General features: G+C 35.5%; 1 protein-coding gene across 6 annotated transcripts in view; it reads right to left on the reverse strand.

Annotated features, from left to right (window-relative positions):
• LOC110092711 (protein NUCLEAR FUSION DEFECTIVE 6, chloroplastic/mitochondrial) overlaps positions 1-16,083 on the reverse strand; it is a 31,311-nt gene that overhangs the window by 1,205 nt on the left and 14,023 nt on the right. For 2 of the 6 annotated variants that reach the window (XR_002302611.2, XR_002302613.2), the window contains exon 3: positions 14,319-14,393. The exons of 2 other annotated variants lie outside the window; for them this stretch is intronic. Coding sequence is in view for 1 of the 4 variants with exons in the window: in XM_028694965.1 (XP_028550798.1) it covers positions 14,386-14,393 (8 nt within the window). In the remaining 3 variants the exon portion in view is untranslated. Of the gene's footprint in view, positions 1-13,065; positions 14,394-16,083 lie in introns of those variants that run through there. 2 more of the 6 variants (XM_028694965.1, XM_028694963.1) reach the window with 1 other exon arrangement.

The following is a 16,083-nucleotide window of genomic DNA, read 5'->3' on the forward strand; positions in this document are numbered from 1 at the left end:
GGTGTTTACATGGAGAATAAGAGGTTCTACATTATTCACAAAAAGAGTTCTCATCGGAAACAAGCTATCAGCGAGTACATATTCATACACCCCACATAATTTTGAACTCTGCATTGTGAACTTTTGTTAACCCTATGAGCTCATAATGTGGTTGGGCTCAAGTTTTGTAATAACAATTTTATAAATGAAGGTACTCATAAAAGGCTTTTAAGTCATTTAGTCTAGTTTACGGGTAGCTAAAGAGTTGCATAATGTCTTATCTTTTCTTATATATTTTTTTTATTTCTTTTGATCCTTGTTTTGAATAGGTCATTAGATTCTATTGAGTGTTGTGATGCATTTTTTGAGTGATTATCATGTATGTACTAGTCTCTTGAGTAATTTATGGCTTGAACCAAGCTGAATCAAACCCATTTAACCCTTTTTTAGCTATTTTTTATCATCCTTCTAACCACCATTTGACCTCCACCTCACTAGCTGATCTTCATCACTTTCTTGTGCTTAATGACTTATCATTTATCACCTCTCACTCCCACATGGTTTGAACATCCCCTTTCTCTCTCTCCTATCTCATTGCGTTGTGACAATTCCTTGGATTCCCCGTCTTCACTAAACTTTTGATCATGGAAACTATGTAAACCCTTAAAAGCCAACAAAATTCTCTTCAAACTCCACAAACTTTAATTCACTCTGATTTCACACATGGCCAATATCCATGACTTTTGGGTTTCCTATATATATATATAGTCCTCCTTTTGAGCCATGTATGGATTCATATTTTTGTTGACCAAAATTTAAGAGTTTCTCTTCCACTTCGAGTGTATTCTATATTTTTTCCACCCATAGAAAAAACTGTACATGGTGACCTAGTTCAATTATTCCTTCTTCGCTCATGCAAACTATAACTTTATCATGATTAGTCTATACTAGATTACTCACCATCCTTCTGTTCATTGCAAGGCAAGAAATCTTGGATTTATTTAAGATGATCACTTATAGAGATTATATTTCTTCGCTTGTTGAGACATTAAGCCACAAAATGAATCACCCAACAAAATACTAATCTTTTGCTCAAGTAGCATATCCTACGAAACTCAGCTAAAGTATTTGAGCTTCATAAAAGTTATGTTGAATGAAAAGTTAGGTTCCTACCAACTGAAGATATCAACTACTCGCCTCTTATTCTTTCTTCATCTTATTCCTAGCAACAGGTCCCCTGTATCAGAACCCATTCACCAACTTGTTTGTATTGTATCAATTAAATTACTCCAAATCCCTTTTGAGATCCATCCCAATATTCTAATTAGTACGCCTAATCGTAATACTGTCGAATGTGATCCGCATGCTCGCAACTCTCTCCCATGTGATCAAACATGATCGCAACTTTCCCCACTTCACCATAGAGTTGTATGTTGCTCAAACAAGACGCAGCCAAGAATAAATGTACCCCTCACATGGCCTACACACACCCCTCCATTACCACTGCAGCCGACAAAATCTTTAACATTGCTTAGCCTTAGTCTAAGCAAGCAATGCCAACCTTCCAAAAAAGCCCGCCGCCCACAAATCTCCCTTCGCAAAAAACATATCCATGACTCACACAGCTTCTTCATGCAATTTCCCATTGTGCAAACCATCTCTACCCAAATCTGACCTACTCACAATCTTCTCGCATTGTCGTTGTCTCCAGATCACAGGTCTACCCTCATCTTCCTTCACTGTTTGGTGTTACTAGAATTTGGTATTATGAGATTCTTCAATCTTGATCTCAATGCTTTATAATTTTGATCATTTATTACCACATTATGGGTACATCAAATAAAAGTAAATTATTTAAGATGCATTCCTTACCCAAGGATGTAATAAAATAAGCACAAGCTCACCTCGGGTACAAAATTCCAAGTATTCATGTTGATGAATATTTTCATATCGACCCGACTCCGATCGAGCACGACTAGGCTCGATCAACCCAATCGATCGTCGTTGAGACGAAATTGATCCAAATTAAGCCTCAATTTGATTAAATTAAATCCAATTTAATTTAATTTAAATCAAATCAATCCAAATCAAACCCCATCGAGCGTCGTCGATCCCAAATCGACGCATTACGGCGCCGATTCAAATTTAATTTCACAAAATTAGCTTGATCGGACCCAATCGTACGCAAACCGACTAAAATCGGTTTGATTCAAGTCCAATCCGGGCTCAATTTCAACCCTAATTGTCAAATTCAGGTTCATTTTAAATACCTAAATCTGAAATCGAAATGAAGGGCTCAGATTTCTTGTAGAATTCTACCCTAAATCCCTCGATTCATGCGTGAGAGGCCCGGATTGGTCCATTTAGGCTGTGGTTTGCTGTTGTTTTAGGGCACGCAAAGGAGAAAGGGGGAGCATTCGACTCCCCCATGCGTGATCTTCCCATCCCAAGCGAAAGAGCAGAGAGGGACGAGAGGGGCTATTTGGCCCCTGCTGTTCCCGTGGCTCCTGCGTCCGTCGCAGGCAAAGAGAAAGAGCAGAGAGAGGGAGAGGGGCCGTTAGCCCCTACTGTTCCCGTGGCTCCTGCACCCATCCAGGCAACAGGAAGAGGCCGCTAGGGACCTCCTTGCGGGCGACCTAGACAAGAGGGAGGGTCGGCCAAGCCTTTTCCCCCTTCCATACATTTTTTTGGGAGCTGAAGTTGAAAGAGGAGGAGATTTCATGTTACCTAGCTGCTGTCTTCTTCTTCTTTGGACTGAAAATGAGTTCTTCTTCGCTGCCATGGTTTTCTCCCTTCAAATTAGATAGCAGAAATCCCCTCTTGCTGCTGTTAGTAAGCTTCTCTTCCAAAGTCTAGGGCAAAGGTGTGCTGAAATCAGCCTTTGTGGCAGCTAAGAGAAGGTAGGAAGCCTATACTTCCTTCCAAACCATTTCCGGTGACCTCCAAATATTGCAAACTGCTGTTTGGAACGCTTGGACAGCAAGCGACAGCCTCCGGGAGCTTCCAAACAGCGAAAACTGCTGTCCGGAGCAGTTTGGACAGCAAATCCACCCTCCGGAAAGGCTTGGACAGCGACGGCGACCTCTAAACAGCCAAGAAAGCAGTCCATAACTTCTTGGACAGCAGATTTGTCATCCAGAAATGATTGGACAGCAACTACGCGGCCTCCAAAGGCTTCCAAACAGTGAAAACTGCTGTTTGGAGAGTTTGGACAGCAAACGACGACCTCCGGGAGCACTCAAACAGTGAAAATTGTTGTTTGGAACGTTTGGACAGCGGCGACGACGTCCGGAACACCTTAGACAGCGATCTTCCTCCCTTGGAGTGGCTTGGAGCAACTTTGGAGCTTGGATTGGAGCTTGGACAGCGATCCGGAGCTTGGACAGTGCTTGGAACTTGGATTGGAGCGCTAGGACAACCCGGGTGAGGTAAAATCCTAAAACTTATTGAAACCTAGAGTCCCCCAAGGCCATTGATGTGTGTTTGACGTCCCCAAGCCATAGGTCCCTTAGAAACCTCATTTCTTTGCTTCCCCAAAACCTATGTGCGCTGTCCTCTCCGTAAAACAGAGGAAATCCGGTGATTTCCGTTTGTTTGCTCTCTTGTGAGAGTCAAAGAGGCATGCCAACGCGTGTAGGGGTGTTGGATTGATATCCAACACCTCTCAAATGCATGTAATAACATTCATATTGTGTTCAAACCGTCGTCTATAACAAACCTAGACTTCATCGTCATAGCACCCAAATTTGGAGGCTATGCATTTGGCCAAATCAATTGCATGGTACTTAGAATTTAGATTATGCCAAAATTGATCTAAATAAAATAGTGTAGGTCTCTTTCTCTAAGGATCGCATACTTTTGAAATTATTGGGAGATTGCTAAGCATGTTCATTTAATTTGTAGGGCAAACTTGGGGTAGATGTGGGTTTCCAAAGACCCATAAGCCACCCCTTATGTGTTCTTGAATTACTTCAATATGCTTTGCTTCTCTTAATTCTCATAGATAAGAATGATGGTGAATGATTCTCTAGCATGCAAACTATCCAATTTTTGTGTCATGGCAAAATTGATATAAACTTTGGAGAGTTTGCATGTAGGAATTGATAGCCTCTACAAGTTAGTAAATGTGAATGTGTTTGGTTGGAAACAATATCACTAACAACCGATCTTTGTGGGGTTTCTCATAGATCCTCAAAAGTCTATGTTGTAGACCCCACATTGTCTATGACCAACCAAATTCATGATTAATCTTTTCATTAAATTTAGAGCACACAAGTGATAGTCATTGTTGGTTTACATCCACCACATTTGGGATTTGGAAATTAACCAAATGGGCTTATCTAACCTTGAAGTGGGCTTCAGGTATGACATGGGCCCTCAAAGGCCCATAAGCCTTCATGCTCAAGTTTACCTAACTCCATTTGTGTGAGTTTCCAAATTCAATCATTGAATGAAATGATCAAAATCCTTAGAGATTGGAACCTCGCATCAATGTTTTAATAAATCAAATCCTATCAAAACGAATCTTTAGGACCTTCCTAAAAAACCTTCAATCACCATTCATGACAAAATTGATTGGATTGTTCTTAGAAACTTTAGGTGAATTTTCATGCCTTAACATGAGTCAGAATCATGTTTCCTAGATCTCTTGCTAGGATTACTAAGCTTCCAAAGTTTCTAGATCATGCCAAAATTGATCTAGAGACCTCTCCAAAGCCTTATGAGATCAATTCTCTCCTCTCCAAATGAATCCAAAACATTCATTCAAGCTATAGGGGACTCTCTTTCCTATGCTATTCTCCTCTTACATGATATCCCGAATTTTCCTAAAAGAAAAACCCTACAGATGTCATGCCATAAATCTTTGAGTTTGGGATCAAATCCCAAGCTCTCCCATCTCATTTGTTGGAACACTAAAACTAGCAAATGAATATTCATCTACTTTCATGTATAAACCTTCAAAGATTCCAAACAAAATCATTTCATGAATCGTGTAATCCTAGGATCAAAGCCTTAGGTTTACTTGACCCTGTTTGTTGAAGAAAAATCAACAAATGTTAATCTCTACATATTCTTCATGCAAGATACTTGGAGCATTCCCAAAGCTTTAAATATTGGATTGCATGAATCTTATAACTTTAGGATCAAAATCCTAAATGCGTGCCAAGAGACCTTGAACTTTTGGACCAAATCCCAAGTTTTTCTCTTCTTTGTTTGTTGAAAAGACAAAATCAACAAACAATCATTCCCCTCTTTGGACACCAAGCATTTAAAGAAACTCCTCCAATTTGAAATCTCTAAGTTGCACTTTGGGCTACTTCTTTTTCTACAAACCTAAATTGCAGGAAATCTCCAAATTCCCCTTCATTTGCCTAGCTTCAAATTAGGCAAATGAATTTGTCTCTTTGAACATCAAATGTTCAAAATGTTCAAAGAACATTCATGGATTTGCAACTCATAAGTTGCATGTTCCTTCCCTCTTTTCTACAACTCAAAAGTTGTAGGAAATCTCATCATTCTCCTAAACCCAAACTAGAACAATGCATTCCCGTCTTTGGACAACAAATGCTCAAAGAACTTTCATTTATTTGTAATCTCTAAATTGCATCTTTCTCTCTTTCCTACAAGTCAAGATTGTAGGAGAGTATCCAAATCCGTCTTCATACTCTCAAACCCGAATTGAGATGAATCCCCCTTTGAACACCAAATGTTCAATGACATTCATGAGTTGCAACCTCTACGTTGCACCTTCCCTCCTACCAAATCAAAAGCGTAGAAAATATCTCCATTCACTTAGCCTAAATTAAGTAAATGTGAGTCCCTTTCTTTGAACATCAAATATTCAAAGAAAATCTTCCACCTTGCAACATTCAGGTTGCATTTCTCCCTTTCTTCTCTACAAACCAAATTTGTAAAGAAATTCTTTCCTTTCTACAACTCAAAAGGTTGTATGAAAATCTTGTTCATTCAACCCATGTTGAGTGAATTAGACACATAAAAATCACTCATTTGTTGAATCAAAATCAACAAGTAGTTCAATCTAAAATCAATTATTTGTTGAACAAAATTCAACAAATAATTTCATATTAAGCAAAGGAGTCAAACTCCTAGCTTTCTTCCATTCTCCTAACCCAAACGAGGTGAATGAGTTCTTCTTTTTGGACACCCAAAAGTCCAAAGAGTCCTTGATGTGTGGCTCAAATCTACACATCATTCTCCTTTGTTTGCCTAATCCAAATTAAACAAATGAAACCCAACTCCTTGAATACAAAATTCAAGGAGATATCTTTTTGGTTTGTAGCCTCAAAGCTACTAATCTCCACTCACTTCTATAGGGTTCCAAAGGCCTTAGAAGATGCAATATCCTAGCCCAAAAGCTATAGGTTTTCACTCTCCTCTAACTCCAAAGTTGTAGGAGATTTCCCCTCTCTTTAGCTCCAAAAGCTAGAGGGAATTCTCCTATATTTAGCCCAAAAGCTAAATGTTGAATTCATACTTTCTCTTCTTAGCTCCAAAGTTAAGGAGAATCTCTCAACATGTAGCCCAAAAGCTACATGTTGGACACCTTTCTTAGATCCAAATCTAAGTGATCACTTTCATACAACCCAATTCAAGTGATCTTTCCTATGACATCCAAAATGCTAAACCCATAGATATCCCTTAGGAATTATATATCTGTTGAAGTTCATCCTACTCTATTGGATGAATTTCACCAAGTCCTAAGTGTAACCCCTTAGGCATGTCTATCTTACCCTATTAGATAGATACTTCTCTTATCCAAATACTAAGAGAACTCTAAAACATCTAAAAATCACTTAGGTTCATTTTGATACAATGATTAATCATCTCCCCCAAAAGGTGGGATGCCTACATCATTGTATCTTAGGATTCATAGGTAACAGACCTGCCCAAAAGTAAGTAGTGGTTACTTTATGGATTCTTAATAACCCTCCTAAATATAAAACATTTAAAAAATCAAATAAAATCTTTAAGTCACAAACAACTTAAAGTGAAACCACCCCTGGATAAAGATTAAACATTTTCATTCCAAAATAAAACCAAACACCCTTAGTGTGACATGCTACACAAGTCTTACACACTTAGGTGCACAGCCCGTAAGGCCGTAAGCATGCTAGGACTAGGATTTTTCCTTTTGTGCGCATGTGATTGATAATTTGGTGTGATTGCCCTTGGATTGTCTGTGTGTGGGCACTTGCCCTTAAGTGGATAGTGTAGAAATATACATATTCTTCTTACAGGTGGTCATATCTAAAAGGGGGGAGCGCATAAATAATAAATTGCTTGCATGACAGGTGCTGCTTAAAATCCCCCAAAAGATGTGGCCAATAGGGTAGAAGCAGGTGATTGGCACTATAAGTGCTAAACAAAATTCTGGATGTAATGCTTTATTATATAAACTGCTTCTAACTCTATTTTGCAGGCTTGAATCTTTTATATTTTCTAAATATATCTGATAGAAGTAGGAATTGTATTAGACTTGTGGGGGTCTAGTTCAAAAGGAGGTGAACCAAATAGATGTACCTATGGAAGGTGAGGCCTGAGGTTCACTTGGAAAGTAAAGCTTGAAGACCCCACAAGTAGAGTCTATCATAATTTGACTGAGTTGTATAATGGCAGGCAACTCAACTGTCAAATCTGGTTGTAATAACTTGGACTCTGTTTACATTCCTTACATTTGATATATATACAAGCATGCTTTGATTGTTTACCTGATTGTACAATAGAAATGCATCATTTTTCTAGGTTTCTTTCATTGCTTTTGCTTGGGTGTGGCCTGGACTGTTTGATGCGGTAGGCTCTTAGGGCAAAAATAAATTTTCTACCCATTAAAATATAATCAATCTAAAAATTGATTTAGGCTCAACGATTTTCTAACAAATAAGAAAGTCTTGCATTGCTCCCTTCAAGGAGCTAAGTTTTCTAAAAATTAAAACAATCATGCATAACCCAAAAGTGTCTCATGTAAAAAAGCCCTCACTTAAGGACTAGATAACAAAAATCTTTCTTTTTGTGAGTCAGCATCTGCATACCACATAAATAGGCATCTTCGCCTCAAAGCCAAGTTATAAGCCATACCTTCTAAATAAAAACAACAATCCACTCTACATTTGCATTGAGACCGAGATACATGGTTTTAAAAGCAATTAGAAGGGTTTAGCTGGTAGTCCGTTCCAGGCAGGACAGTAAATTCAGAGGTTGGGCAGGCTATGCCTCTTGCGAGGTGTAGTTTGTAAGCCCCTTTGCACTCGTTAGATTTAGGTTCGAGGCACTACCTATCGATAGTCCTCACCTTAGTTTTAGGGTCTGAGGCATTGGTTGATTCCAAATCACCCTATAAGCCCTCACCTTTCGGGCAATTCCTCTAACATGTGTTGTTGGAATGTAAGCCCTAACTTTCTAATCAAAATATCAACTTAAACCAAAATTAGATTTCTAAAATGTAAAGCCCAACATAGGATAATTTGAGCACCTTTGAGTTTCCCTCAGAATCAAGTGCTCCTACCTCACCTCATTTGGCTCTTATTCCAAAATCTAATTCTGAGTTGATCTTTTCATCTCCCTTGAAATTTCTAAAGGCCAAACCCTTTAATCAAGACATTCACGAATTTTAAAACAAAAAACAAACTTTAACCAATATTTAAATTACTTCAAAAAGAAAAGAAAACCACTAGTTTAATCAAAAGTCTTCCCAAGCCAAAGCTTGGGATGTAATTAACCATAGGGGCAAGCCCCTATAGGATGTCTGTACCCCAGAAATAAATAAACCTCATTCGACCAAAATATCGAATGGGGGAATCTTTGTTCAAAAATGTAAATTTTATTATTGAGTCCATAAGAAAATGGTATTTTTGCCCTTCGGGGTAATATATCATTATTCTTATGCCATGCTCAATTATAAAGTATGCAATCCGTTTGAGGATACAAAAATTCTCCAACAAATCATTATGGAAAAGACATCACTATTTTATTGATATATTTTATTAAGGCTATAATCATTTAACTAAAGAATCATATTTTTTAATGTGGATTAACATTGCTTGATGATGATTGGACAAATTATTACTTGCAAGTCCTAAATGATGTGGTTGTAGAAATCTACAATTATATGAATGAATTTGATGATGATCTTAGATCTTATTAATGTTGTTATGATAATGAATCGATATAATCTTCATATTTATCATAATTTTAAGATCAATACAAAGAGTATATTGATTAAAATTCTCTGAAAAGCACTTCATATTAGCATCAAAATCAACATCATAAGTATTAAGATCAACTACCTCTTGTTAGTCATGATCAATACAATGGTTCACTAAATCATTAACCACTTCAACAATTTTGCAAGAAATCCTATCTCAACTAAATAAATCTTACGAACAGGCAATAACATCAAAGGAAAACCAAAAAATATAACATGATTGTAGCACCATATTAGCTATGTTTATACCAAATTAGACCTTAATCACAAATCCAAGACTTTGCAAAAAGTTCTAATTTTTACCAATTAAGCTAGTTAACACCTACAAAAAGAAAAACTTTGTTGTTTTGCATCTTTACTTCTTTTAGATAAAGCAAAGCTTATATAAGTGACTCAAAATGAACTCACTAACATGCAAACCCCTCAACTCAGTGTGTTTTAATCTTCAAAGTTTTTATGATGCTTTCTCTCTTCTAGCCCAAGATCTTGGTCCCCTGAGTGTACACAAAAACGCACGCACCAAAAAAATGGCCTATACATGTTGTTAGGGCAAGGAAACTGACAAGGTATCAGTCTTTCTACATAAGAGAAATCATGAAGTTCTTACTCAAGGAATGAAAATTGGAATGTGATAACTAATAAGAATTTAGAGAAACCTGACTACGAGGAGAAGTCTGGAAACCAGATCTCTGACATCAAAATAAATAATCTTATGTATAGCGACAACTAACTAAGAATTAAACTCTCTCTCTCTCTCTCACACACATATATATATATATATATATTTATATATAGAGAGAGAGAGAGAGAGAAATAAGGATAGAGTTTATTTTTCTTTGACAACTTGTTATGACATAAGGATTTGAATCCTCATCAATGAACTTTCAGTCTATCCTATTTTTTATCTCATAATTCATATTGCTCTTTTTTTCGGCAAGCTTCCCAATTACATCCACTTGCACTATAAAAAGGATCTACAAATAGGTTGGTGAGACAGCTCGGTTTGGTATGATTTCCTGCAATTCTCTATAGTAAGATCCAGTGGCAGCTGCGTTTGGAAGTGCTTGAAAATTGAGTCTAATGATTGAAAGTGGTGGATGACAGGTTGTGGAGGAGTCCAATGGCATGGAGACCACTAACGTTTAGATTCCAAAATTGCAAGAAGTCGTTTTCTATCATTTAAGGTTAGAATGACAAAAGAATAAAGGAACTGATAAGAAAGTAGTTTGAATAATGGATGATGTATGCTGCTAGAGGTTTCCAGCGATGAGTGGCTAGAAGTTGCTTGGATGGCAAGGGAAAGAGATGCTACAATCATAGGCTTCTAAAAACAGAGGTGATATTGTGGCCAAAGCTTTGGAGATACAAAAATAAGAATATATAGCGGAAGAGCTAAAATCAAAGGCTTTTAAAAATAGAGGTAATTTGCAGCCAAAGCTTTGGACATACAATAATAAGATATATATACATATATAAAAGAATGTATATTATCTTTGGCTCCATTTTCATTTTTGTTTCATAACAATGGCTTCACTATTTTAGTATTTTGTTTAAATTTGAGATTAAAGGTAGACTTATTGTTAGTAAATAAAAAGAAGTGGAGAAGATATTTAATAGATAATAATAAAAGAAGAGAGAAAATGGTAGAGATAAAAGAGAAAGGTATATTTAAGGGGAAATGCTTATAATTAATTAATTATTTCTACTACTAATGGAACTAACTCGCTATGTGTCTGTGGACATAACTAGATCTCGTCAAAAAACATAGATTCTTGACTCTTTTTTCTAGCGTGTTTCCTTTAAGGATTTATTTATTTCTTTTTCTAGTGATTTTTATTGCGGTTGCACGTGCATTTCCCCAACAAGTGGTAATAGTGCTACGCTAGCTTTAGGGCTCTACCAGAATAGTGAGAGTAACACCATTCAAGGATAGTAAGGTGGATTGACAAGTTCAATGGCAAGGCTTTTGGCTACTGGAATATGCAAATCAAGGATTATTTATACCAAAGAAAATTACATCCACATCTCTTAGAGTTGAAGCTTACTACCATGAGTCAATAAATTTAAAATCTCCAAGATCGACATGCGCAACTGCATGAGTTGTACACTTGTCACTAAAAAATGTTGCCTTCAACATATTGAAGAAAATTGCATTTACATAAGGATATTCATAGAAATTAACTACTAGCTATGACAACTATAAGCAAAAAAAGACTTTTTGAAGCAAACGAGCCATACGTGGAATTTAAATCTTATGAAAAATTCATGGTGCGTCTACATTCAGAAAGTTTTATACTCAAAATTTAAAAAATTAATATTTGAGAAAGGAATTGTCATTTAAAATCTTGCATCAAATTGGAATAAATGTCATAAATTGAACATTCAATTTTTTAAATGTATGATTTGAACTTATTTGATGAGCTTTCAATTGCATAAATTATTTTATCTTTCCATCTACTACTTGTGAATCTACATCCAACACTTCGTTAAATAATTCTATGCAGTATGTTCTTGAAGCTATTCTGGGTGATGAAATTATGTTTACTAAGGATGGTGGATTTAAAGATCTCTCATTCAACGGTATGATAGTTTTTTTTTTTTTTTTTTTTTTTTTTTTTTTTTTGTGCTATCTCATTGATCAAGTGTAAGAATCACAAAGTTTATGTTCTGATATACATAATAAATATCAAATTCCAAATTTTTTGAAGCCAAATCTTCTCAAATTGGGTAGATTAATGCGGGTTGTTCCTATTTTATAGTTGTGGAGTTCTCTACTCCAAAGGGCTATTGAATTTTCTCGGCTTCTATCACACTTTGCTTTTGTGAGTGCTATTACTGCAGGTAAAATTGTCTTTGCTTTATAGGATTCTTATTCACTGTGGTCTTTTTGTTATGTGGATCATGCTTGTGTGTAATTCCAATGCTGCTTACTAGAACCGTTCTATTGCCAATATCCATTACCAAGATTTAAAATTGCGTAAATAAGCCTCGAGGCGTTTTTCGTCCGTGAGGCAAGGCGTAAGCCTTGAGGAGGTGTGAGGCTGGACGAATAAGTATTCTAGCAGATAAATAGTAGTAAGAGTCTATGATACAATAAAAATATCTAAAAGAGAATTGAACTTAGTGGAAAACAAAAAAATAGATGCAATATATGCATCTCATAGCATAATTCAAAGTACAAAACTACAAATTAAGTCTATCAGAACTCCCAAAGTACAAATAAGAAAAAAAATTTAAAATACAATCATGTCCCATCACTACATGGGTCTTCAATAGAGGCATCTTCATCTCCAATTGTATCTATGAATATCAAATCTTCATTATCTTCAATGTTACCCACTAATCTTCTGGGGTCCGTTTGGGATGGCTTTTTCACTACTTTGTATTTCATATCCATGCCACACACTATTTCGCTATTGTTTATTTTGCTGCCTTTTTTAAAATATTGGTGGTGGGAAGTAATTTCTTATAATCAAATATATTAGAGTACGATAGCTATAAAAAAAAGCCTTGCGTTTGATTTTTTTTCAAATGAAAAAGTTATAATGCCCACATTAACTTGCAAAAAAAAGAAGTATCATCCTAATATCATCCTAATTTATGTATTATGAAAAATCAATATACTTTATGAAGATATGCTTGCAAATTCCTTTTGATTTTTTTTTTTTTTTTTTTTTTTTTTTTGAAAGTTGCCCCCCCCCCTTACATTAACTTGCAAAAAGAGTATTATCATCTTAATTTATGTACTATGAAATATGAAAAATCAATATACTTTATGAAGATATGCTCGCAAATTCATTACCTGTCTCCCCATGAGGCGTACGCCTCACTAATAGTTGTGGATTTTTGTTTCAAGAGATCTACTAATTTCATTTCACTATTGATGTATTCAATTTGTGATATTTGGAAGATTCAAGCCTCTATTTTGTCGCATTGGAATTGAGTGATAAAACCAGGTAATAATTTGATTATTATTTCAAATTAATTTTAGTTCATCTTGTGTCAACCATATTTTCTAACATAACAGCAAGACTCTATAAATAGATTGTCAAATGCATGCGATTAAATATCTTTGATTTAAAAAAATTCCTCCAATTTTCAATGTTATGTGTGTCAATTGAGTGTAATTCATTTGAATAAGGTGTAAGTGTGACCATCTAATTCTAGGGAAGTCCTCTCCTTATGCTGAAATAAGGCATAGATTTCTTACTTTGTTGAATTCTTTCGTTGACTTGATTTCTACATATCTTGTTATTGGCTTGTTAATGTTCTTAGTGTTGTTCAAATTTAGCATAGCTAGAATAAAATCATGTTGATCAAATTATAATTATTATTGATTTCGAGTAATTAATTTTTTTTATTGATTTCTTAGTAATTATTCAAATCATTCAATTATTGTTTTGATTATAATTATCATATTTACAGTGCACATTTAAAGCAAGAACATTATTGGCTTTTTTACTAGTTTGTGTTCTGGGAATTGTGCTTTGAATGATTTACATATAATGCATTATTCTACTTGCATTACAAACCTTAACCCTAAACCATCTTGCATCACCATAAAATCACTCAAGTGGATTGGATTATGATTCCATGCTATTAACATTTAAAAAAAAAAATGCAGCATGATGAGTTTCTAAGGTGAACCTATACTGGAAGTTGTTGCTAACCTTCAAAATAGGGAGGTTTTGCAATCTCATTATAAGAATGTTTATTTTAAGATGCAGATAAATATCATGATAAACTTGAACATAAGCGATCAGAATAAATAATCCAGTAAATGAAAATATAGGTTTTGTTTGGGATAGCTTTCTTAATGCTTCTTAAAACAGCTATTTAGTGCAAATATTTAATTTTTTGTAAAAAAAACTACTTTAAGAAGCATTAAAAAAGCTATCTCAAACAAAGCCATAATGATAGTATAGTTTTATGAAGCTCATTCAACAATAGGGAAATGAAATCCTATTCTTGGAAGTATTACATGCTATAATATCAATCTAGACTTTATATTTATAATATGTGCAAAAAGGTCTGTTATTGAAGAAGAGTTACCATACAAAATTCATGTTATCCATGAAATAATTAATCAGTAGAAAGCAAATAAAAGTATGCATACTCGCGAATCTGGAAAGTAAATCGCAAGCACTTGAGGGCACATGTATTTCTTTCAGGTACCGAATAATTCATGAACCTGCAGGAGCCATACATCTTTGTTGGTTGAATCCAATGAGAGAACAGATTTGAGTTGTTCACACATAAGTAGGAACGGGAAAAATATCATCTATCATGAGTAAATGCAATGCGTATGCTTATTAATTGTAGCATAAAACTAACGTAGAGTCATGACAAATCCTACAAACTTTCAAAAAATCCCAATTTTTGTTTACAACTTTTTGGAAAAGAAATTTTAAAGAAAATAAACGTTAGCATGTAAAATAAATTTATGAACAAACTTTCAAAAAATTTAAGTTGCAGCATACCAATTTTTGTTTACAACTTTGTCATAGTCGCTTAATGTTATGTAAATGGCCAAATTTATCACATCCAAATAAAGAAAATTACCACAGATCAAAATGGTTTGAAAATCATGACTAGGGTAAGTGAGATTCATACACATACATGTAGTAAATACAAAACTGGGATAGAAACTTATTATGATTTAAAGTCATATTTCAGTAAGAGCTTACAAAATAAAGAACTTTATTTAAAAGCATTAAAAAAAGTTGTTTCTTTGATTCTATTTATTAATTAATCCTTGTCTTCACATATCCCAATCATCAAGCTTAAACTAGATAAAGTTGGTGCAATCCAACAAAGCTATTCAGAGATCCTCATTCCATAATAGGAAGCTACAATAATCTGCAAGAATATAATCTAATAAGATGGCACAACTTTTCTATCTACTAAAAAATTGCACGAATTGTGGCTCTGAAAGGAATGCTGCAAACGGGAGTCAGAATGCAAAGGGTGCAATTGCACTATCTAATAGGATAAAATGGTCGTAAGCCTTTACACTTTATGCGAGCAGGCCAATGGGAGAGCAGATGTAATTATACATCCGATTAATCATGGAGGATAATGGCTTTCATCTACACACCTCGATGGATAATAGTATATATAACACAATAATAACGAGATTTCCCTCATTTGATACATTAGCTCAAATAAGGTTTATTTAATTGGTTAATTACATCTTAAACCTCAGCCTAAGAAAACTCTCGATTAAGAACACTATATTATTCTCTTCGGAGTCTGTCGTGGCAGGCATCGTGTAGAACACAGGGGACACCTCTTCCATCTCTTCGAGTACCATGTGAAAAAGAGAACCCCAGCTGAAGATCCTCTCACTCTCGATATCTACCCATTCACACTCCATGTACCCCCCCCCCCTTCGATCTCTATAGTTCGTACACCTAAGAGTCGGAATCCCCCCCCCTCTCGTCTCTCTTGCCCTAGCAAATAGGAGGAAGTCAAAGCCCTCCACCTCCATCTCTTGTTCGTGAATCGCAGGAGCAAATCGAACCCGCCGACCTTCTCCGTTGGCAAGCTGATTCCTTCTTTGGGTACATCTCAAGTACACCAATTAGTAGGTATGCTAGGATTAATGTCGGATCCTCAAGGACAAATGAATCGACGGCTAAATCCTTACACCCAAAAAGAAACTAGCAAAAGATTTTCCAGAATGGATTGGCATTATCATCACAAAGAAATACCAAGATTAGCACGATTTATGATATCAACCCAAGTGTTAATAACACGACTTTGACTGTCAACTACATATTTACTATCGACTTTTTGAGTTTCAGAAACTGTAGCCAAAACTGCTTCAAATATACAATATTAGTTAGTGATCCCAGCTCCATAATTAGGCTTACAGCGAC

The sequence above is a fragment of the Dendrobium catenatum genome, unplaced genomic scaffold (assembly GCF_001605985.2).
Source record: "Dendrobium catenatum unplaced genomic scaffold, ASM160598v2 fragScaff_scaffold_612, whole genome shotgun sequence".
NCBI lineage: Eukaryota > Viridiplantae > Streptophyta > Magnoliopsida > Asparagales > Orchidaceae > Dendrobium > Dendrobium catenatum.